The 25,671-nt window shown below is 41.9% G+C and overlaps 1 protein-coding gene across 1 annotated transcript in view; it reads left to right on the top strand.

The window, feature by feature from the left end:
* The first annotated feature begins 7,308 nt into the window (after positions 1–7,308).
* Positions 7,309–25,671, top strand: part of minar1 (membrane integral NOTCH2 associated receptor 1) — a 32,794-nt gene continuing 14,431 nt past the window's right edge. The window contains exons 1-2 of the mRNA XM_073464698.1: positions 7,309–8,206; positions 9,343–10,836. Of these exons, the coding sequence (XP_073320799.1) occupies positions 7,364–8,206; positions 9,343–10,836 (2,337 nt within the window). The 5' untranslated portion in view covers positions 7,309–7,363. The remainder of the gene's footprint in view (positions 8,207–9,342; positions 10,837–25,671) is intronic.

The raw sequence follows: 25,671 nt of genomic DNA on the forward strand, positions 1-25,671 counted from the left end.
CAAAAAAACAGAATATGATTTATACTTTATATTCTTCAAAGTAGAATTTGCTTTAATGACAGCTTTGCACACTCTTAGCATTCTCTCAATCAGATTCATGAGGTAGTCACCTGGAATGGTTTTCAGTTAACAGGTGTGCCTTGTCAAGAGTTAATTTGTGAAATTTAACTTAATGTGTTTGAGACCATCAGTTGTGTTGTGCAGAGCTAGGGTTGGTACAGTTCAATACAGTGAATAGCCCTATTTGACTTCTGTTCTAATCCACTTTGTGGCAAGAACCACTCAGCTAAGTAAAGAGAAACGACAGTCCATCATTACTTTAAGACATGATGGTCAGTCAATCTGGAAAATTTCAAGAACTTTGAATGTATCCTCAAGTGCAGTCGTGAAAACCATCAAACACATGATGAAACTGGCTCTCATGAGTACCACCCCAGGAAAGGAAGACCAAGAGTTACCTCTGCTGCAGAGGATAAGTTCATTAGAGTTACCAGACTCAGAAACCACAAATTAACAGCACCTCAGGTTAGAGCCCACATAAATTCTTCACAGAGTTTAAGTAGCAGACACATCTCAACATCAACTGTTCAGAGGAGACTGCGTGAATCAGGCCTTCGTGGACGAATTGCTGCAAAGAAGCCACTACTGGGGAGGAACAACAAGGCAAAGAGAACTGCTTGGACCAAGAAACACAAGGACCTAACTGCAATAAGAGGTCATACAACCAAACGAAAATTAGGACAAATGACAAACAGAAATTAACTGCAAATATCATGAAAGCCACGACAAACCATGATTAACATTGTTAGTGTATGAATATGTGAACACCACCCCAGTTCTATGCTTGTCTTACCGGGGGATCAGGGCTTCAGTAATCTTTGATTTGAGAGAACGACATTGATATCGGGGCGTATGTAGGAGGTGTAGCTAGATGATGAGCAAGCGCCTCCACACTTGGAATGTTTGATATGTCGACTGGGATGAAAGCTAAGATCAGAAAATGAAATATCTGTATGTGGATGACAGAGGATGTGGTGATTTCCCCAGCTCTGAGAAGCATAAAAGGCCAACAGAAATACAGCTTTGAATAGTGCATCAACATAGGAAGAGAACTCTCATTTTTCTCAGTCGACATTAACTGAACCACATATACTCTATTTGTGAAACAAATTTCCATGACTTTTCCAAAACTTTCTGGGTTTGTTTATTTTTCCAAAACATATTCCATGACTTTTCCAGGATTTTAATGACCGTATGAACCCTGTACATTTGTTCTGGATCTTGACATTTGCACTCAAACCTGTCAAACTGCGTGCTATAAAGCGTTCAGATGTTGGCGTTTGTGTGTGTGTGATTAGTCTGCAGGTTTTTATATGAGATTTGGCTCCCCTCAATTGATTCAGACCTCCTCCTCCTCCCCAGCCCTTCACCTCTCCACTCAGTCCAATTAAAGGCTGCTTAGTCAGCCAGGAAATGAACAACTCCTGCATAGATTGAGCTCAGCTTGCTGATATTAACTCTTTTTGGGCTCTTCAGGAAGCAACATAAAAACGAATGGTAGAAAGATGTTTAGTCTGTTGCACTTATGAAACTTATCCTAATGAAACATAAGACCAAAGGCATGTTTACATTATATTTTACTTATTGAGCTCATATACAGCCTCAGAACATGGAACAACAATGTGATATAATCAAAACGGTCCAGAACAGCTACGTACCTTGTGGTTGTTCTGGTCGTGGCTGGTAACCCTAGGACTCCTGGGGTCAATGTATTAACCATGCGTACACACAGAAAATGTACCCACACCACTTTCCATGCACATTTCAATCATTTCAATTTATAAAAAGTCACAGGTGGTGAGACTGTGCGCACTGGTACACATCTTTTACACAACCACTTTCCATGCAGATTGGCGAATGCATAAAAATCCACACAGGGAGAGAATGTGCATACTGGTACACATCTTTAACACCATGCGTAACTGAACGCCATCAGACCGTCACACTCCCGTCCTGTCTGTCAACTTACCCTTACACACAGACATCGTCTCTCCTCTGTTGCAGCTCAGAACCAAACTGTCCTTCCAGGCAGTGTGAATGTGGCTTCTCTCTGTCTGTTTGTCTCTGTGTGGAGGTGGTTTCTCCACCTGGCTTGGCTCAGTGTTCACACCTTGCTGCAGTCATCTCATCACTCTGCCCTTTCTATACACCTGCTCTCATCTACTCAGCAACCTGCAGTACATGTACCCTGGCTTTCCATCGGATTGTTGTGTCAACATTGTCTTAGCTACTCTCCAGGCTCTACTCGTGTTTTTGCTCCTTGTGATTTTTTTCCCTGTGCTAACTTAAATTCTCTTTGTGCCTCAGGATCATCTGCCTCACAGTCTGCCAGCCAGCCAGTCCCAGCCTGCCATCTTCTTCTTTTATCCCCTGCTCCGCCATTCATCTCAGTCGTCTGGTCTCATTACTCCCTTGCCATCAGCCTTCATCAAACATCAAAATATTATTTTTCTAATAAACTACACTGCTCTGTGTCCTCCACTTGTGTTTTTAAACAGTGGTGAGGCAGTTTTCTTTTTAAACATAATAGCAAGGCCAAAAACACCTCTTGACGCCTAGCTCTGAGGGACTACACTGTGCTGACCAGTGATTCTGCCGACGTAGCCAAAGAGAAGAGCTTAAAGAGCTCTTAACTGCATCTCATGGTTTTCAGATGAATTTGTTCAGTTGTCATGGCGATGAAGGGATCCTGAAATATGATTTTCAAAATGTTATGTCCGCATGATTGTTCATCGTAGATATTTTGAAAGGAGGTTAGCTTGTTACAAGTCTGTTCCTCTCATGATCATATCTTACTTATTTATTGTTCAAATAGTTTGACAAAACTGAAGAGCTGTCGTGGCACAGGTAGCACTGGCAAAAGAGTTTGTTGTTTAGTTTGTTGTTTAGTCGAGGACTTTAACTACCTTTCAGCTGTATCAGCTACTAACAGGCCACAAAGCAGCTCAATGCTTTGGGTACTTTTCAAGAAAAAGATGCAGGCCTTACCTGAACCGCAGAGACCTTGACTTACTTTCCACCATTGCTCCGCCTGTTTCTCACTGTTTTGCTCACTTGACTGTGGGATTCTCAATTTAAACACCGTTCACTGAGCTCAATGTTAGTTTTAGTTCATTTAAGTAGAAAATATAGCAGGTCATTGGTCTCAGTGAAAAGTTCCTCTGCGTTCATCTGCTGCACACCACCTGTATACGTCCATATCTCCACTTTCCCTCAGCTCTGGCATCTCAGCAGGTTGATTAACAGCTTTACTTGTTTATCTCTTAACTGTACAAAATACTACCAATTACCAACACTAACTGGGCAATTTTCATGCCCATATTTATTATTTATTAATAACAACACACTGCCCACACTGTATAATTACACTGTTTATATTTGTACATATTATGTATATACAAGTCTATTTCTATATCTTACCTTTTTATTATATTGTTTATTTTTACTATTATTATTGTTTATTGTTATATTAAACTGTCCTTTGGCTGCTGTGATGCACAAATTTCCCGTTTGCGGGACTAATAAAGGAAATTCTGATTCTGATTCTGATTCAATTCTTCAAGGACAGTTGTTATGCTTGTTGTTTCCCTTCTACCAGTCAGTTAGTCAAGGTAGCAAGGCTAATGAAAAGTAGCCTACTCACACCTTCAGCTGTGTCAGTCGGCCGCCTGCCCTGCATGTTTTAGATGTTTCGCTGCCCAAACACACCTGATTCAAATGCATGGGTCGTTTTAAGGCTTCAGCAGAGCTTGATGACAAGCTGATCATTTGGATCAGGTGTGTTGAGGCAGGGAAACATTTCAAACATGCAGGGCAGGGGGCACTAAGGAACTGGACTGAAAAACACTAGTCTCCTGAATCAGCAAGGCCCCTAAAGAAGAGACAGAGGCTATGTACAGACTACAAGCCCAAATCTGCTTTTTAGGATTGTTGGATTTGGATTTCAAAGTGTCTCAACTTGACACAGCACAGAAATTTAAAATCCAGAGAGACGGGTGTGTATCCAAGCGGCTGAGCTGAATCTGTGCTACTACTGGCAGAGCAGTATGAAAGAGACTACAGGGACCACCAGTCCGCATAGACACGTTGAAATCTGCTGTGCAAATTGACAGCATGATCGTTTGGAGAGCTAGATGATGGATCATGCTTCCATGTTGGAGAGCTGCGTCACTAGTGCACGAGTGAGTTACTGACGCCTACGCCGTTACCATTGCAACTCGTGCAGATATGTTGCTAAGGTCTGGAGTCTAAAATCCGACCTGATCACTTGCGAATAATAGTGCCGACACTCCGTCTTTCAGATCTCACTTAAGAGACTAATTGGATTTGCCTGCTGTGTGAACATAGCCTGAGTGAACCCCAGAAAAAAGAACTTATCTGTCTGTGAACGCCAGCTGAAAGTGTTAAAGCTAAAGACCTTGAGTTAAGATGCTTTCATCAAACTGCTGGAGTGTGTCTGTGATCAAGAATGAAATTTCATGTCTGAAAAAAGCTTTGAGATGGAAATCATCAAATGTGTCCAATGTTATTTATCATAGTATACAGTTCCATAGAGCTTTTGATCAAATGGGTCCACAAGGCAAATCATTATAATAGTATGGTGGACTAAGTCTTCTGTCCTCCCCCAACATAGGAGCAGCTGAGATGTGGCAGACCATGTCATCACACACAAAACAGGTGAGTGGGCTTTAATTGAGACCAGAATCATGCTGTTCAATCATCATCTCTATATGACACACCTGTCAGCTGGATGGATTATTATAGCAAAGGGGAAGTACTCACTCAAAGTTTGAGAGAAATAAGCCTTTTGTGCCTTCTGTGGGGTGCTAAGTCTTAGATCTTAAAATCTTAATTTATATAGTTGTTTGATGGTATATTTATTCATCCATTAAGTTTATTTTAATAGCAGTGATACATTTTACGGTATGTTGTCATATTAAAGGATAATTGTATTATGAATTATATTATTATCATTGCTATCATTTAGTGGAAGTGGTCAGTTTACTTGTCTGTTTACTTATTATCATATATAAATTATACTATATATTATATTGTAAAACAGAGGCAGGTAGAGCTGTGTCAGCGTGTATTTTCATGTGGGCCAACAGTAAGTCAGACTGAGCCAACAAATGTGAACATGCTGTTTGTTGTCTTTGTAGTAAAAACGTTTAATGTTCCATGTTCTCGTGTTTTCGTGCTGATGTATGGTCAAAGACAGAAGTTCCACTATGGTGGATGATAAAGTTGTACTGTGTTTGCTGGTGATTTACATTCATTTTAAAGACCATGAAGCAGGGCGATCATGTGGTGTGTGGTGTCTGCTGTTGTTTGACAGTGAATGAACTCTAATAAACAGCTGATGTCCTCTTGAACTCACTGAAGGACTCTGTCTGACCACTGCACGAGGTGTGTGAATGATGATAGATCCTGCAGACTGTTTGCTGGTGCATGAACAGCACGTGCAGATATGACATCATCACGTTAAGTAATACAGTAATTGTAAAAGGGGCAGAAGGGATAATTGATATTTCTCCATTGTCCATCGTAGCTTTAGTTACGTCATTCTAAGTGGAAACAAAGAACTGCATCGATCACATAAAATCAAGTAGGATGTGACCGGAAGTAAGGCGCTTTGCCTTCACAATAAAGGCGCGACCGTAAAATGACTTGAAAATGAATGAGCACTGGAATACACATTGTCTGTGGTCAAAAGGTGCCAAAAATCCTGCAGACAATTCTAACAATGTGAAGTTTGCAGTGCAATAGCTTCTTGTAACCCTTCTCAATTCTCTCTCACATACGCTGTATATCCACGGTAAATGGACAAACATTATTATCACTCTTAACAACAACTTGTCACATTCACACACGCGACATGCAAGGTGCTGCTCATCAGGGGCACTTTGGGGTTTAGTATCTTGCTCAAGGATACTTCAACATGCAGCCGGGGAAGCCAGGGATTCGTACCAGCGACCTTCCGATTACTGGACGACCCACTGTACTCCTGAGCTACAGCCATGTGATGTGTGTATGTGTGTATGTGTGTATGTACATGTGTATGTGTGTATGTTGGTATGTGTGTATGTATGTGTGTATGTTGGTGTGTATAAATGTATGTGTGTATGTTGGTATGTGTGTATGTATGTGTGTGTGTATATATGTATGTATGTATGTGTGTATGTATGTATGTATGTGTGTGTGTATGTATGTGTGTATGTATGTATGTATGTGTGTGTATATGTATTCTGTTTCTGTTAAGCCAAATGTAATGACACTAGAGCAGCTTTCATGTAACAGTTTATCGAGATATTTGAATTTCTTTTAAAAGGATGTTGAAGTTTTTGTAGTTAGCCAGAGGCGTGTATTTTTGTTTCTCAGGTGTGCGCCTCTCAGGCTCTTATTTTGAAAGCGGAAACCGGCGATGTGAGTGTGTTTTCTCCTCGGTGTGACGCTGGTTGGTTTTCAGCACGGCATGTTTCAATTGTCGGACAGCTCGTTGAGCACAGCAGCACAGCTGTGACCGGCAGCAGTCCAGGAGGACAGGGAGACCTCGGACGATGGAGAGCGTGGAGCCCGCAGGGACCGAGCGGGAACACGGATCCGTGACTGACATCAGAGCCCACCATGACAGTAAATGTCTCTTATCACCATATACCTGTGCGCGTGCATGTGAGGATGTACTGTGCGTTTGGATTGCTTTTTAGTGATTATCTCGGTCACACTCGGGATCATTGGAAGGGTTAAAGTTTGTCTTCGGGTGCGTGTGCGCTGCGGGTTCAGAGCAGATGACGCGTGATCCCTCTCAGTCTTTTCTTCTCTTTGTGGGCTGTGTGATGAGACGTGCTGTGCTGCACCGAGCTGATCAGATGATTATGCGCTCTGCTCCCAACAACTCAGGGTGAGTGATGGTGTGCACACACAAGTGATGTCCCTGTGCACGCGCCCTGCTCTGTTGGAGGCTCTGCAGCGCAGTGACTGTCGGGATGCAGGTGGCTCGGTGTTAACTGGGAGCAGGATACATTTCTGCTAGAAACGCTTGAGGTCGGTTCTAGTCCTCGTTTTTACGATGCATAATCCAAAGTGTGTGTTATGTAGCAGTGGTCTGTGCAGGCTGTTCAGTGTGTCTGCCTCCTCCTGGTCTTTGTAAGTGAGCATCTCTGATTCTGTGATGCTTTTTTTTTGTCTTCTGTCAGGGCAGATAACAAAACATTAGGATTGACTCAACATCTGTGTTTTTTCCAGGTGCCGAGCTTCTCCTGAGGTAGGACCTTCTCTATAGGCCTGTTCCTGCCACCCAGCAGCAATGGACCCCCTCCCAGAGTACTCTCTGTTCCTTGTCCGGATCCTGGAGGAGCTGGACACTAAGCACAACACCATGTCCTACCAGGACCTGTGTAAGTCTCTGTGTGCTCGCTTCGACCTGGTGCACCTGGCCAAGCTCCGCAGCCTGCTCTTTTACACGGCCTGCCTGGACCCCGCCTTCCCGGCCACCCTGTTCAAGGACAAGATGCGCTGCTCCATGGAGGACCCGCAGTCCAAGAAGCTCATGGTGGCAGCAGACATCGTCACAATGTTCAACTTAATCCAGATGAACGGAGGCATAGCCAAGGACAAGCTCCCCATAGTGCAAAGAGGCAAGTTCCACAAGAACCAGTCGCTGGAGCTGTGCAGGTCTGACAATGATGTCTACAAGTTTCAGGATTGTGACATGGGGGGTGGCTATGAAAACATAGATCACCCCAGGGATGGACACCATCATCACCATCATCACCACCGCCCCCAGCAGCACCATGTGGCTCAGAGCACCCCTCCCTGCCCTAAATCAAACGAGTGCAACAGCCGCCAGCAGTTTATTCCCACCTCAGACCCCAACTTCCTTCTGGGCGTCAGCAAGGATCTGAAATGTAGAGCAGCCTCTCTGGACAAACTTCACCATCTGCCCCAGTATTCCAGTGGCAGTCCACCCTCTCCGCCATGTGAAATGCAGAGCACTTACTTTCCCATGGATATCGACAGCGAGTCCACAACAGACCAAGAGTCCCTGCGGCACATGGGCCATCCAGAGCCCTTCACTGTTCACCCCTGCATCCAGAAGAGGAACGTCTTTAAGGAGGACTTCCACAACTTCGCGGCCTTCTCACCACAGGTGTGTGTTCATAGGATGCTGTTAAGGGGGTGTGAGAGAGGGAGGGCTACTCTGAATAAATATTAGTGTTTGAATGTACGTAAGGGCATTCAGAATAAAAAAGCTCGGAACATAAAACATCAAACACTGTTTTATGTCATGTAAGTCGGGCTGCACGATAAAGCAAAAATAATCATACTGTGAATATTTTGACAGATATTGTGATATTCATGAATGGTGGGAATGATTATTTTTGCATTGTAGTTTTCATTGTCACTGAAACTATTAAAATCCTGCTGATGTGACATTTGCTGGTTTCTGTATCAAACCAGTTTGCTCTCGAACATATTGAAGAAGACTTGTCGGCCAGCTCTACAGAGCTTCAATATAATGCTGCTTTGTCACATTTGACCTTTAACGGAAAATTGCAGCTTCTCACATTTTGGACATTTAAAAGTATCAAATGTAAGTTTTCATAATGCTGAATTGGCCCATTTATAGTTTACTGATAAATATTGGCATACTGATACTGATGCAGTAACATGTAAGCAGTATTTTAATGTACTATATACTGTGTCGGTGTATGTCTATGTATCTGTCCTTACACGTGTACTTTGTTACTTTTTTTACATAATGGACTGAAAACAGGTGGCAGCACTGATAAGTTACATGTCAATACATACCCTAACCCATATTTTATCCTCACACAGTGATACACAGACTGCCACAGTGTATACATTTATACACAGTCCATAATGGCTAATGGTGCATGTGTTAAACTATTCTGTTTCACTGACACTGATTATAAATTCTTGCTTTTTGATTAAAGAGTTTAAATCTCAAATTGCATTATCTTAACACTAACCTCACACCCTTTTTATTCTGAAGATCAGAGGACCATAATGAAAGTCTTATTTTTCTATGAATGCACCTTGATTGAGTGCTCCTTCAAACATTTATTGCCTTTGCTGCGTGTCAATTATTTCACTCTGTTCAGTAATCAACCAGCCTTTTGTTCCTCACATAACAGGTTTGTGATGTTTTGTAATTCTACATTGTTATGATTCCATCATTACTAAAAGTGCACAGTTTCTGCCGTCTCTGCCATGTTAGTGTGTTTTAAAGCAACTCTGTCCTTGTCTTGGTTCCTGTTTTAGGTCGTCACCACTGAGTCCAAACAAGGCAGTAAGGCTGCTGACATGTACCACAGGAGGGAGCTGCACAAGCCTGCCACCTTCTTCAACCACAGCTTTGAACTGCCCTACAGTAACCCCTACTTTGAGCCCACACTCAACTCCCCCCTGCAGGACAGACGGAGGGCGAAGCACGAGAGCCTGGACGACCTACAGGCATCCACATACTTCGGTCCGACCACAGTCTCAGAGTGCGTCAGCAGCAGGAAGCACATTAACAGGGCAGGGAAGCAGCCACCGTGGCCGGTGAAGAGCCTCAGTCTTAACACAGAGGATGGGCCTCCAGACTTTGAGAGGACATTTGTGAACAGCAAACCACTCAAAGAAAACCACCATCGCAATATCAGCATTATCAGCACTATCAGCACTGACAAAGAGCAGCATTTTCAGAGCCCAAAGGAAAAGGTAGTAGCTTCTCCATCTGGCTTTGCAAAGAAAACTAACGGATTAAAAACAAAGGATGTAGCACTGATGGCGAGTGGGCCTGCTGGTTTGGACAGAAGGGAAGCAGCCAAAAGGTTTAGAGACAAAAATATGCACAGTCAGTCCTTTCAGGGAGTGGACAGCTCCTCTAGTGTTGGGACTCAAACAGAGCAGGCTGAGAAGAAGGTGAAGGAATACCAAGCTAAGTACAGTGACAGAGAAAGACACCCCTTCAAACACTCTGATGAGGACTCTGAGATCGTTAGTGATGATATAAGTGACATTTTCCGTTTTCTAGATGATATGAGTGTTTGTGATTCTCTGGGCGTCGTCCAGCCGTCATGCTACACCAGCAATGGGTCCCTTTCTCAGGTTACGCTGAAGTCTGAAGGTGACAGCTCCCCTGAGCGCAACACGGTCAAACTAGCCAAGTCCAAGCTGGACCGTCTCTTCCATTCGCTGGAAAACACGGACGACGAGCTCAAATCTAGTGTGTGCAAGCTGGTGATGAGGATCGGTGAGATCGAGAAGAAGTTGGAGTCTCTGTCGGGGGTTCGCAGTGAGATCTCCCAGGTGCTCTCCAAACTCAACAAGCTGGATGAAAAGATCCAGGAGCCTGAGGCCAATGGGAGACACGGTGAGACCGCGTCTGCATCTGGGTCCAATGCCACCCCTGACAAGCCGCAACCCCACCCTCATCCACATCACGACACCACCCTGTCACCTCGTGTTTTCCAGTGCAACACTACCGGCCACAATGTCAAAATGGACAACGGGTCTTCGGCAGAATGGTGCTGCTCAGACGGGAGTAACAGCGATAGCCTCAGGGTCAAAGCTCTGAAGAAGAGCATGTTTACCAGGAGGTCGTCCCGCTCACTCAACGAGGAGAACAGTGCCACTGAGTCAAAGGTCTCCAGCATCACCAACTCCCCACGGGACTGGAGGACAGTGTCCTACTCCTGCCACCCTGGAGACGAGGGCATGGACAAGGACAGAGACAGAGACAGCAAGGACAGACACCGGAAAGCCAAAGAGGTACAGACACTGTTATTGAATTCACTAATAAATTAGATGGGAACACAGACAAGAGTATCAGACTAAAAGAATGGATTAAAAAGAACAGATGCAGTAAGTAATAAAAGTAAGTAATAAAAGTGAAAAAAATAATAAAATTGGAACACACAGGATCCCCCTGCACATTGTGCTGCATTTAAGGTTTGAGCAATAAAATCTGCCATCACACCATGATTTTACTTTCTGGCTTGGAGCCCCAGAGAGAAAGTATTAATACGTTTCTGGGGCAATGGGTTGACATATATAGATATATGTCAGTATTAACCTTGTCATTGATCTTCACAACTGTACAATTTCTCAATTTCTTTGCCCCTCCAAAACTATTGGAACAGTGAGACCAATTCCTTTTATTTTGGCTGTACACTGCAAACATTGAAAGATGAATATGAGACAAGAGATCAGCATTTCAGCTTCCATTTCCAGGTATTTACATCTAGATCTGTTAAAAAACTTAGAAGATGGCATAATTTGTAACTGAACACCAAATTTTTAGGTGAGCAAAAGTATAGGAACAGATAGACTAAAAAAAGATTAGAGTGAATAATACTTAATATTTAGTTGCAAATCCTTTGCTTGCAATAACTTCATCAAGCCTGTGACCCACTGACATCACCAAACCTTTGCTTTCTTAGTTTGTGATGCTTTTCCAGGCTTTCACCACAGCCTCTTTAAGTTGATGTTTAATTCGGGGGGTTTCTCCCTTCAGTCTCCTCTTTAGCATGTGAAATGCATGCTCAATAGTATTTAAGCCTGGAGATTGACTTGGCCGGTCTAAAACCTTCCACTTCTTTTCCCCGATGAACTCCTTGGTTGTTTTGGCAGTGTGTTTTGGGTCGTTGTCTTGCTGCATGATAAAGGATCCCCCGATCAGTTTGGTTCCATCTCTATTTAAATTGCCAGACAAAATGTTTATGTAGACTTGAGTTTATTTTGCTGCTGCCATCATGTGTTACATCATCAATGAAGATCAATGAGCCCATCCCAGAGGAAGCCATGCAAGCCCAAGCCATGATATTACCTCCACCTTGTTCCACAGATGAGCTTGTGTGTTTGGGATCATGAGCAGATCCTTTCTTTCTCCACACACGCTTTTCCATCACTTTGGTAAAGGTTAATCTGTTTCATCGGTTCATAAAACTTTGTCCCAGGACTTTTGCGCCTTGTCTCTGTATTTTTTGGCAAATTCCAATCTGGCCTCCCTATTCTTATTGCTAATGAGTGGTTTGGATCTTCTACTGTGGCCCCCGAAGTCTTCTGTGAACTGTGGATTGTGATACCTTCACTCCTGCCCTCTGGAGGTTGTTGGTGATGTCATTGACAGTTGTTTTAGGGTCTTTACAGCTCGCACAATGTTTCTGTCATCAACTGCTGATGTTGTCCTTGGTTAACTGGTTCGACCTCTGTTTCTGTGTACATCAGTGGTTTCTTTCCTCTTCAGAACATTCCAGATGGTTGTACTGGCTATGGCCAATGTTTGTGCAATGGCTCTGATTGATTTTCCATCTTTAAAATTGATGCTTTTCTCCCATAGACAGCTCTCTGGTCTTCATGTTGGTTACACCTTTTTAACTATAAATGCAGTCTGCAAAGGCAAAACCCAAAGCTGAAACTGAGAGTAGACATTCAGTGCTATTTATTGTTTGAATAATCAATGTAATGGGACACACCTGGGCAACAAAAAACACCTGTCAGTCGCATGTTCCAATAATTTTGCTCACTTGAAAAATAGGTGGGTTCAAACAAAAGGTGCTATCTTCTTCATCTTTTAACAGATCTAGATGTAAATACCTAGAAATGGATGCTGACATACTGATCTCTCGTCTCATGTGCATATTTTGGTGCCAAACCCAAAAGGCCATGAGTAAATGAGGCAAAAGCCTCACTCTTTGCATTTGAAGATAAATCACGCTTTTACTGGTGACGGTAATGTTAGTGTGGGTTACCGAAGTGGGTGGGAAATTGTCTTTAAGGATTTGATTGACTGCGCTATGAATAAAATCCTCTATCACTATTTGTATAATCTGATGTCACAATATCGGATGTATATTGTGACATAGTACAATATTTTGAAATCTGTTTTTGGTTAATCTGGGAAATTGATGAATCTGATAAATGAACGTATTTAATCACATTTATAAACAAATTCTCTATATACAAAAATATTATTACCATTGAATAATCCTGCACATTCCTGAAAATATCTGACTGTTGACACATTTATATCATCACTTAGTAAACATCAATATATCACCCAACACTATTGGACACTGCTCTGTTTGGAGTTTCCAGACTGGGTGGTATAGTATGTATTTAAAGTTATCACACCTTTTGTTCATATATTCCACACTGAAATCATTTTTGTGCATAAAGTTTTTGTGAAAAGTTCATGTTTCTTACCCCTTGGTTTACCCAGGAGGATGAATGCAGTGCTGAGACGATTATGATTATTTGATGCACACCGTAGACAAGTAATTGACAACAACTTTGATTAATCTTTCAGGTCAAACGTTGTCTGTTCTTGTCCATTGTTCATTGTGTTTCCAATGTGAGGATTTTATTCTTTCCTCTCTTATATAATGTGTTTATGTCTGGAACAGTTGGTTGGACAAGACAAGACATTTGAATATATCAAATGAAGTGAGAAAAATAAAAATTACCATTTGAGGGACCTTTTCATATCCTTTTCAGATATGAAAAGGACAAGTGACTTCTCAAAGTAGATGTTATTCTTTTTAATTATAATTAATTGCAATTAGGGGGTAAACGTGGTAACTTCTATTTCACCAAGAAACTACAACTAACACCTTTTCTTAAATTCCTTCAAACTCTTCACTACATAAATTATCAGTGTGGACAGACACAGATGTAAACTGCACCTTGACTGGTTGATGGAGGCATACAACCATGAGGCAGTAATTCTGGCTTTAGGTATATTTTCAGCTTTATTGTTCTGCCCCCCACACAGCCCTGCTGACTGGAGGCTTTTAACACACCATGTTGAAATGTCAGAATGTCTCAGCAGGTGTTAAACACACTAGTCATTCTCTGTGACCTTTCTGCAGGGAGCTAAATGGAGCGGGTGTTAATTGAAATGGGGCCTGACCCTGTAGCTGTCTTTATGCGGCCTTTTGCAGTGTCAGCACATCTCTTTAGCAGCTGTATACCATGTCACTTTCATGTCATTAAAGTGGCCCGGCTGTGTTATCTATGACTTAATTTGCCTCTGCTTCTGTATCACTTAACCTTCCTTTTTTTGTAGATCATTTTACATTCATCAGTGAAGAGTATTCCATAGAGAAACTGTTGATTCACTCTTTTTTGTACTGATGAAGTTCTTGTATTAGGTCCATGGCAGAAAATACTGCCATGGACACTACATAATCAGCCATTGCACTGCTACCACCTGCACAGCGGTGTATGCCCCTACCCTCCGTATCCTCAGGTGACGAGAGGAATTTGATTTTTATTTAGTTTATAAGTTTAAGACTTTTATGTTTACGTTTACGTTTTTACATCTTTCTTTGTGGGCCTATTCTATGTTACGTCCGATCTTCTTTCAACGAACTATAATCGGCAACATACACAAACATTTGTATTTTTGTAATAAAACGTCAACTATTAAGTAGGCCTGACTCTTACATTTTCTCAAAAACTGCACCAGGTTACAAGACCTCTTCTCACCCTCTCAAACAGGTTTCAAAATTAAGTGCTTTTTGTACAAATAACATCCAACTAAAAATGAATTGCAGTATATCCTACTTTATCCAACATGTTGTAAGCTATTTTATACAGTGGCCTGTTACTGAAATGGTTTTAAGTGAAGGAAGTGTAAGTTCCCCCTGATGAGTATTTGCGCAGTGTATACTGGTATCCAGGACTCTTATTGTGAAAGATAAAAACGTAAGGAGTCTGTCTAATGCACTGCAGTGAAAAGTTGGCTGCTCTGGTTCAGACACTCAAGCCTCCATGTTGCATTGCATTTGCATTTGTGGCCAGTTGCTGGTCATCGCTGTTGATCAGTGCATCTCACAGAAACATTTTATTTAGCTGATATACTGCTTTGTTCTCAATAATGCTTTCCCCCCTTATTCATTCATCGCTTCTGAACTTGTTTGGTATGTGACGTAATAGGTCAAAGGGATGTAGGTCCAGTAGCAACTAGCTGAAACGGTGTATCTCGCCACCTACCGTGATAAAGTCGGACATACTTTCGTGAATAAATCAATTCTGTCCTGTTGCTTGTAGACTGGGAAAATGGAAGCAGTCCAATTAAATGGCCTAATCGAGCTGTGACCGTAGCTCGACTTAAGTGTGCATGGAAATGTACTGACAGTCTTGCCTGCTGGACCATGACTGCTCTCTCAGTTCAGTTGAGCTGGGTTGTTTTTAAAGAGTAATTGACAAATCCTGCATAGCATCTCATAACCTTAGTTTTACTTACAGATTACAGCCAATTGCATTCACTGGCTTAAGTGCTGCCTAATGTGTTTGTGACAGTAAAGGACTTTTAGGTATCATAACATCATTGACTAAATCATTAATTAGTTCACATTGTCACTGTCTAACATTTTCTCTACACTCCTGTTTTCAGCCCTCTGTTTTATTCCCCTCACCCATTGCTGGTCTGTTGCCAGGATGGTGACAGTCACCGCTGTGGGAGCCAAGTTGCCTGTACACACAGCCATACAACTTTTATTTTAGCCTCTGATTATTGTGCTCATACGTTGGTCCTCCTGCAGCTGGAAGTAAATATCCTGAAGCTGACTTAGTTGCATCTTAAGGGATTCTTTTACAAATACAGTGCAGATCTGAGAAAAGCCACAACTTGAAATCAATGAAAGTGGACAGAATTTCGTGATGGGAAATGATGTTGGCGTCTGCATCATTGATCAGGACTTTGACCCTCTGAAGTAAATAATCATGCAATTATTTGAAACATACTCATATTGGACACAGGCCATTAGTTTCCTGTATTATATAAGTAAATCTCATCACGTTTTAGTAAGAAGACTCACTGGTTTCTAAACTGCTTCCCCTTTAATTTGTAGCAGTATTGTACTCAAGACCACCTAAACTGAGACCAAATCATGACCAAGACCAGAGTGTATCGAGGCCGTAAGATTCTAATTATAGCTCAACATATTTGTATTAATATGGCATTAATAAAGGTTATTTTGCAGACTATTGTTAGTGTCTCGACCAGCGATATGACTCATAGTCAGTACAATAATGCAGTGAAACCCCTTGCTGATCAGGTAAGAGTGGGTCTATCAACACACATACTAATTCAGAGGAAATAATTATTTGTAATTTAAGTGAAGTGTTAGCAAAATCTGAAAGCGTTCAGTGACCGAACCAACTGAACAGACTGTCTGCATTGTAAAGACTGAGAGCACTGAGAGTAACCAAAAAGAACCCTGAGTGTTTGGCTCTCTCAGCTTTGAAATGATATCAAATATCAAATCCATGAATTAATACATACCACACATTCAGAAATGTATGATAAACATTATTAATTCAGTATGAAATGTTATGAGTGGAGAAAATTAATAAGATTAGCGCTCTATTTACCAAGGATGGTTCCTTCTGCTCTTGGATGAACAGGACTGTGGAGTGAGTTAGCAGACCGGCATGTAGATTAGTATCTACACAAGCCACGGCACCCTGGGGACCCTGCTGTTGAGACCTAACCACATGGTTCTAATAAAAGAGCGGCCTGCATGTAGACCAAAGCCCAACATGCGGCCTCCTTGCACTAACAAAGCCAGGTAAACAAAGGAAAGTGCACCAACCCTAGTGTCCAGTAGGTGGCGCCTGGTTGCCACAGTCCCCCCAGGTTTGAAAACTCCCTTCTCCCATTGTCTGAGAGCGCACCTAAACGCATTGTCAGTTCCACGCAACAGCCGGATGCACGGAGACGACCTTAAATAGCTGCATGCCCATTTCACGGCAGTCCCATCGTATGGTGTTGCTGGAATCATCAGCTTTCGTCTGCTCAAAGGGACCAACAAAACGTTTGGATTTTACCTGGGCCTAGGCCTAGGCCACAGTCTTTAACCTCGCTGGATGAGCCAAAACTGCCTTGTGTTTACCAAAGACGTTCCGGATCCAGAGGACGTCCCCTCAGAAAGTGGCCCACTTTGCCCTGTTTTCTTTGCCCACAACGACTCTGCTGTTTCCTCCACTACAATGCCGAGAACAGCCACTGTCAGCCCACAAGCTGCAGCTGTAGCCGGCCAATGCCTTTTATGAGGAGGCGAGCTGGATTAAGGACTTATTTAGTGTCCGGGCAGACACCAGATATTGGCGTGTATTGTATGCTTGTAGGCTACCTTATTTGTGTTTGTGGACCGCCGAGTCCTATTTGCTGCTAGTTTTACACTGTAAAACTTTGTGCTTGCTTGCTTTTCTTTGTGCTCATCATGAGCTGATTCCAGCCTGTGTTAGTGTTAGCTTTGCCGCCGTGTGAGCGTACAATAAGCTGTGTTTCCATCAAGGATCAGCCAAAGGTGATTCCAGCCCGAGTTCGTTCACTGCCCGCTGAGTGATAGAAAGAGTATTGTGTCTCCGTGAATGTTTGTCCCTCCTTGCTGTGCTCCGAGCAGACACAGTACACTGTATAAATACACAGTACACAGTATAAATACAGATGCAGCTTGTTCTTCATGTGCAGCTGTTTGTTAAACAGGTAACAGACAGAAAATCACAGGCGCAGTTTGACCTTTAAGGTTTTGGGTTCACAAAAAAAATCCAGAAGAAGTTTAATGTGTTTACAGAAGCTTCGTTTGCATGAAAATGAATAATCAGGATATCAGCAGGAGCATCACATCCTGACATGTCCAATGAGAGATAAAACTGTGGCTTTGTGGTTTGAGTTCAGTTCCTGTTTCATTCTCAGACAGCAAAGCAGATGCAGATCCAGATGTTAGAGTTTCTCCAGAGATCAGCCTTTGAAAAACTAAAGTGATCATCCAACAAAACTGTTTGCCGTCCACTTCAAAGATATTTAAAACAGGTATAAATGGACAGGATTGGTTATAATGTAGGACAGACAGCAGCTGAAATAATGCAGAGTACTAACTGCAAAAGAAATCTGATCTTTATTTTAAGACATCTGTGAATCAAGTTCACAGTAGTGATGGATCACAGGTAGGCCTATATCCATGGACACCACGGAAAATCTGTGGATTGGGCATAAATTCATCTGACGTCTCTACAGCTGTTAAAGCCGACTGATAGCTGATCCAGCTGTAATCTGCAGCTCTTCTGTCCTCCTGTGGTTTCGTTGCGTCTCTCCACGATTCCTCAGTGGGAGGGACTAAGATACAAGAAAAAGACGCAAGTGAGGGAAACGGGGATGCAATTTAGGTTAAATGGGAAATACCCACAGATTATCTGGTCTCTCAGTCAAGGTTTAGTTACAGGTCAGGACTAATAGGCTACAAGATTAAAAGCAAGAGATTGATATTGACTATTTACTACAGCTTATAGGCTTGTGCTAACATTGTATAGTCAGAGCTGTGTAGTAGAGTAAAGTGTGAGGACTGGACTAATCACGAGGCAGGAGAGCTGAAGCTTAGTGTTATATTATTTTCTACATTTTATATTTTCCATCATTTCACATTTATGGTCATGTCATTTTTGGGATAGCCTCTTAATTTTCTCTTAAAGTGCACCAGATTTATGCATTTAACTTTAAAATGTGCACAATTTTCTTCCAGGGAAGCATGCCCCCGGAGTATAATGTACATTCTGTCTGTGACTCTTTACTCAAACATGAAGAAATAGTGCATGCAATGGTGTGGCTCATTGATGTGTTTTAATAGTTTTTGGACAACAATGACACAGAGGAATAAAATATGTCAGGCTTTGCATAGACAGACAGCACTTGAAAGTAGGTTCAATTCATTGAAATAGATGAAGAAGAGATCACCTTTGATTAAGGCCTCCTACTGAGCTTATGTATAATGTACGTAATGTCATGTCACATGAGCATGTTCATATACAGTACTCTGTCACTATGTGTTGGTCCCTACTGCTTGTGTAATTGATAGGGATGTAATGATGCCAAATATATATATATATATATTATATATATATGTATGTATATATATATATATATATATATATATATATATATATATATATATATATATATATATATATATATTTATATATATATATATATATATATATATATATATATACATATAAAAAAGACTTCAACAATGTCCTTATTAATAAATGTGATGTGTACAGCATGCATTATTTGTATACAATTTGTTTTTACTTGAGGTCCTTCTGCTTTCCTTCTATAGTATAATAAAAATAGATGGCCATGACCTAAGCATATGTAAAAAGTAGCTAATGGACTGGGTACAGTTACAAAACAATACTGCAGCCAGTAGCAATCCCTCCCTCTTTCTGGTTGTACAGCGGGACTACCAGGGCACACATGGGGGTGTGAAATGGGAGGACAGCTGAAAACAGGCACTCAGCCGCGCGTCCCAACGGTCTCTCCCTGTTGTCGTCCAGCAGATGACCAGGGCCTCGAAAATCTCTGTCAGCGTACCTAACACATCATTATTTCCTATCTGTGTGTTCAGCAGTTCTCGGGTGTTAATGCCGTTGTGTTTTTCTCACGGTTGGTTCGTCAAAAAACATTTTGATGCAGCGGTTTGTGAGCTGTAGTTTCCCCACAGGTAAACACACTTGCCTGGCTGTTGCAGCTACAGTGACATTGGGCTCATTAAGTGAAGCAGACTGGCCGGGTGGCAGAGCAGCGGCACAGCAGCCCACCCTGTGGACAGCCAGCCTGTTTGCTCCACCTAACAAGCCTAGAGTCTTGCAGCAAAAAGCGGCTCTGGAGAACGAGTGAAGAGGTCGGAGTGTTACTACAACTGAAACACAGCCGAAAACAGACATTACCAGAGCTTCTGTGTGCGCTAACAGTTTGAGTCAAGCATTGAGAACAAAACCAACAAAGTCAACCAATCAGAGGCGGAGTAGGGCAGGGCTTATGAGAAGGAGTCTGTCTTCTTGAGCAGTATGACTGCGCCCTCTGCTGTTTAAATACAACAGTATAATAATAAGGAGAGAGAGGAGAATGTATTCATACTGATTACTATTGTTAGATCCATGAACTTACGAGCAAAATAACCACGTGATAAGTTGGCAGATATTGTCACAGTCCCAAGAAAGTATCGCAGCATTTTTTTTATCACGATGTTGCAAAATTCGGTGTATCGTTACATCCGTAGTAATTAATGATTGTGGGCAGTAGTGGGATGAAAAGAACTATTGCATCTCAAATCCATCTCCTAAGAGAGATCTTGCCTTCTCATCTCTTCTATTCAAACCAGTTGCCACAACCTTAATCATTCCTACACTAAACACACTCTATGAACTAAACCTTTAAACATTATAAATCACAAGGTAACCAGTTGGTTTTTCAAATACATTCAATTAATGCATGTCTCCAAGCTCTGCTATGATACTGTCTGTAGGCTGCTGACAACGATGTGTATCAACTCACAATTAGGTATTGTGACTGTGACATAGGGAAGGCCCTTCAGTTTAAAGTCAATACTTACACAGAATGATGGTAGATTAAGTGATATATCCAGGTCCTGAATACACAAAATGATGGAGCTTTGCTATTGACACCTATCTTCAACCTGTGGTTCAGTTTAATGATATAACACTGAGCTGGTAAAGGTCAGCTTTGGAGTTGAGCCATCTTTGAAGCTCAGGCAGGTCTCTGTTTGTCATAGACGTTAATGCCTACAGATCTAAGGGCACTTTCTTCCTAATAATGGCTCATAGGTACCTTTCATGCCCCTCTACATTATTCTATTATTAATATGCTTGTCTTTCATTATAAGACACGTTTAAGTTTCACTTTTTTTTCCCTGGTTGTATTAAAATAACCTTAATACCTTATGACGGTTTTAGTTGATAACACTTGGTTTTCGGTAAAACCACTTTAGCCAAGCTCAAGACAAGTCCAAGTCCAAACAATTTTGAGATTGAGTCAAAACCTAGTCCAAATGTGCTAAAGACCAAGTTAAAAAAACTAGAACAACAGACAAAACAGTGCTCAAAAGTCTCCATATTGTTACATTACTGTTTTGCTGCATACATTATGCATATTTAGCTAAAATATTATTACAGCTGAGAAAAATGGCGACAAGGCACAAGTGTGGAAATTCTGGAGGACATGAACTTCATTCATAAATGTTTTCTAAAGATTGTGGGAATTTACAAACTGAATATTCAATGCAAAATGCATGCAACGCTTAACTAGCTCAATTTTGTTGATATTAAACTATCTGGTGAAAAAATGTTCCCTTGAAAGATTTAGCTACCATGTCTGTGAACTACACATGTATTTTCTAAAACTAGTACCGACTACCCAGCAGCTGACGGAGGATGCCAAATATTCAAACATTTCCAAAAACTCCATAGTGTTTGTAAGGATCAAAAGTAAAAATGTATTGAAAAAAGATAGATGTAATATCATTTCCAAAATTCACGACATGTTTTTACAAACAAAATAAGCTGCTCCATTTGTTGGTGTTTTGCCTTTTAAAGCAAGACTCCCACTTCTGAAAATGTGACCAAATCTTGAACAATCAATTTTGGTGATTATAGAAAGTTGTGTGAATCAAATGTTCTTTGTAGCACGGCCTCTTAATTACTTCTGAGTGATTCTGATCGATAACAGCTGGTGACATTTCTGGGCCCATTTTAATAGGGCTTGTTTGATACACCCTTTAGACTCAGACACAAACACTATAATGGGAAAGTCTAAGGAGCTCAGCATTGATCTGAAAGAACACATTATTGATTTGAACAAGTCAGGAAAGTCACTTGGAGCCATTTCAAAGCAGTTACAGGTCCCAAGATCAACTGTGCAAACACCTGTTTGTAAGTATAAAGTGCATGGCCCAGTTGTGTCACTGCCACGCTCAGAAAACACAAACTATCACCTGCTGCTGAGAGAAAACTGGTCTGATGGTCAAGAGTCAACCAAAACCCACCAAAAAGCAAGTCTGCAATGAAATAGAAGCTGCTGGAAGACAGGTGTCAGTGTCCACAGTCAAGTGTGTTTTACATCAACATGAGCTGAGAGGCTGCTGTGCAAGAAAGAAGCTCTTGATCCAGACGAGGCACCTTAAAGCTCGACTGAAGTTTGCTGCTGATCACATGGACAAAGAAAAAACCCTCTGGAGGAAAACTCTGTGGTCAGATGAAACAAAACTGAGTTGTTTGGCCACAATGGTCAGCAATATGTTTGGAGGACAGAGATGAGGTCTTTAACCCCAAGAACACCAAACCTACTGTCAAGCATGGTGCTGGTAGTATTATGCTGTGGGGCTGTTTTGCTGCCAGTGGATCAGCTGCTCTAAAGAAAGACAATGGAATAATGAAGAGGGAGGATCATCTCCAAATTCTGCAGGAAAACTGAAAACAGAAGATGCTCTTGGGTGCAGTTGGATGTTCCAACAGGACAATGATCCCAAACACACACCAGAAGTGGTAAAGGAATGGATCAATCAGGCTCGAATTGAGGTTTTGGAATGGTCTTCCCAAAGTCCTGACTTGAAGCCCATCAACAACATGTGGACTGTGCTGAAGAAACAAGTCTATGTCAGGAAGCCAGCAAATGTAGTTGAACTTCACTGTTTCTGTCAAGAGGAGTGGCTAAACATTCAGCCAGAGGACTGCCAGAAGCTTGTGGATGGCTATCAAAAGCAGCTAAATGAGGTGAAAATTGCCAAAATGACCAAATATTAGAATTACTGTATGTGTATTTTTGACCCAGCAGATTTGGTCACATTTTCAGAAGACCTATAATAAATTCATTATTGAACCAAACTCATTCCATCACAGAAACACGAGAGCTATAGAAATCATTGGAACTGAAGACTGCTGTGATGTACATGTTCTTTACAAGTGGATGGAAACTTTTCACCACGACTGTATATACAGTACACTAGTTTTTTTTCCAGCTCTTGCAGTTACAATGTTGCCATGGAAAAGGCAGAACAATATTTTCTAATGATGTACAAAGTTTGCTGTCATGTTGATTTGAGCACATTCTGAATATCTAGTTGACCAATGAGATTGCTTGTTGTATAATCAGAATTTATTTTGCTATGTTGCAAGCAAATTATGAAATTCTAATGTTTACATGTCTGAAATGAGAAAACACCTAATTCCACAACAGTAATGAAATCTCTGAATTGAACTGGGCCACACTGGTGAGCAGGGTGTGTTGATCTACTTGTAGGTGTATTATGAATAACCAACCTAAACATTGGTGACTATATTATCTGGGAAAACTCAGAACAGAAAAATATGACATGTTACATAAGGAATATTTAATGTTGATGATGAATGCCGCTAACATTCCTTGTAAAATCACTAACCATGCCAGATGTGGTTTTAAATCACTATCTGGACATAATAGGACTGTGCTAAATAACATGTCTCCTGCTGCCTGTTTTTCAGTCGCATTCACATTCAGGCTTCTTATTCTTATGCACGCTTTGTGAAATGAGATACTCAGATGCTGTAGGACACAATTCCTTATTCTAAGCTGACTCAAGCTGTGTTCATCTTCAGATTAGTGTCAGCAGGTGGTAATGTGTTAAGGCTGATGGATCACCTGTGTTTTTACAGTTAAACTGTGATGAGGTTCATGATATCAATAGCTGAGATGACTGCTAGAGGAACAGCCCACGCAGCTCATTAGTTTTAATTAGACCCTCCCCATGGAGAGCATTACCTGATACTTGACGCTGTGATACCAAAAGAATTCTCTCTCCAGGCTGATAAGAGAGCAGCCAGCAAAAAAAGCAAAACATTAATCTTAAAAGACAACAGGACTCGGTCAAGAAAAGAGATGGATAGCTGAGCTAAGTCAAGTCAGTGTCAAAACACCCATGAGATCGTGACTAGGAGACTGGAGTTGAGTACAAAGGTTTTTCATAGCCAATCTGTTTTTATGTACTCAATCTGCTCTTTTTATAGACAATCTCATGAATGGAAAAATTAAGTATTCTCAATAATGTATAACTACACACCACACTACCACCATGAAAGCCAAGCCTATATCTGTTGTGTTAACCCTGTCACTCACAGTGTCCACTACGTTGGACAGATATTTTAAAGCCAGTTTTAACCATTTAAGTTCATCAATGCCTTCGTCATCCAGGAACTGCCTACACACTCTTGCCACATGAGGCTGGGCATTGTCCTGCACCAGGAGGAACCCAGGGCCCACTGCACCAGTGTAAGATCCTGCAATCGCTCTGAGGATTTCATCCCGGGACCTAACAGCAGTCAGGGTACCATTGACTATGACGTGGAGGTCTGTGCGACCCTCCAAGGATATGTGTCCCCAGACCATCACTGGCCCACAGCCAAACCGGTCATGCTGGATGATGTTACAGGCAGCATAACGTTCACCGTGGCGTCTCCAGACTCTTTCATGCCTGCCACATGTGCTCAGTGTGAACCTGCTCTCATCTGTGAAGAGAACAGGGCACCAATGGCGGACCTGCCAATTCTGGTGTTCTCTCGTGAATGTCAATCGAGCTGCACGGTGCTGGGCTGGGAGCACAGGTCCTACTAGAGGATGTCAGGCCCTCATGCCACCCTCATGGAGTCTGTTTCTGACAGTATGGTCAGAAACATGCACACCAGTAGCCTGCTGGAGGTCATTTTGTAGGGCTCTGGCAGTGCTCCTCCTGTTCCTCCTCACACAAAGGAGCAGATAGCAGTCCTACTGCTGGGTTGATGCCCTTCTACGGCCCTGTCCAGCTCTCCTCATGTAACAGCCGGTCTCCTGGTATCTCCTCCATGCTCTTGAGACTGTGCTGGTAGACACAGCAAAGCTTCTTGCAACCGCACCTATGGATGTTCCATCCTGTAGGAGCTGGACTACCTGTGCAACCTGATTGGGCTGCAGGCACCGCCTCATGCTACCAGTAGTGACAAGAACACTAGCAGAACACAAAACTAGAGAAGAATCAGTCAGGAAGGAGAAGGAGAGAGCAATTGTCAACTTTTGTTCTCAGTCTTTGTTTTGTTTTGACAATTCCTTGATGTCCCTCATGTGTGAACATCAGTGTCTGGCATCATGCAGCCTGAGGAACAACAAACGACACAACCGTAACACTTCCTTTACCGGTGTGGTTGTGAAGGACACATGAGCGCTGTGCCCATCACGTGGTGATGTGGTAGAGATTCTAGGTCTTACCATTTTGCCTCTTCCTCTTGCAGGTTTTTTCTCCACTGCGTTGACTGTTAATTTCTCCATTTTTGCAGCTTGTGGATCTGCTGTCTCCATTGCCATTGCGATTTCCTGGAACCCTGGGAGTTTCAAGTCTTTCTCATGCAGCAGCCGTCAGCGCAGCATGTTTGAAATGCACCTCAATCACTTGACATGTATGAAATCGTGTCTGTTGTCAGTCTGTTCACCTTGCTGCCACCTGACAACAGGTACAGAAGTATCTGCTGCCATACCACCAGACTATGGAGCAGCTTCACTCCTCAATTCGTCATCAACACTCCATTTTCCAAAATAGATGTAGCACAAAGGACTCAAACATAGTCTTGTTTTTTAAACCCTTGGGTTTTAAAAAGTGATGATACGTTTGCCTTGTAACCTTGTAATATTTAACAGAATAATGGTGAAGCATGTTTTTTCCTGTGATACTGTAGGCATGTTAACTCATCTTACTGGCGCATAACTTTAATGTTTTCTGTAATGGTTTGCATCGCCTT

The sequence above is a fragment of the Pagrus major genome, chromosome 4 (assembly GCF_040436345.1).
Source record: "Pagrus major chromosome 4, Pma_NU_1.0".
Lineage (NCBI taxonomy): Eukaryota > Metazoa > Chordata > Actinopteri > Spariformes > Sparidae > Pagrus > Pagrus major.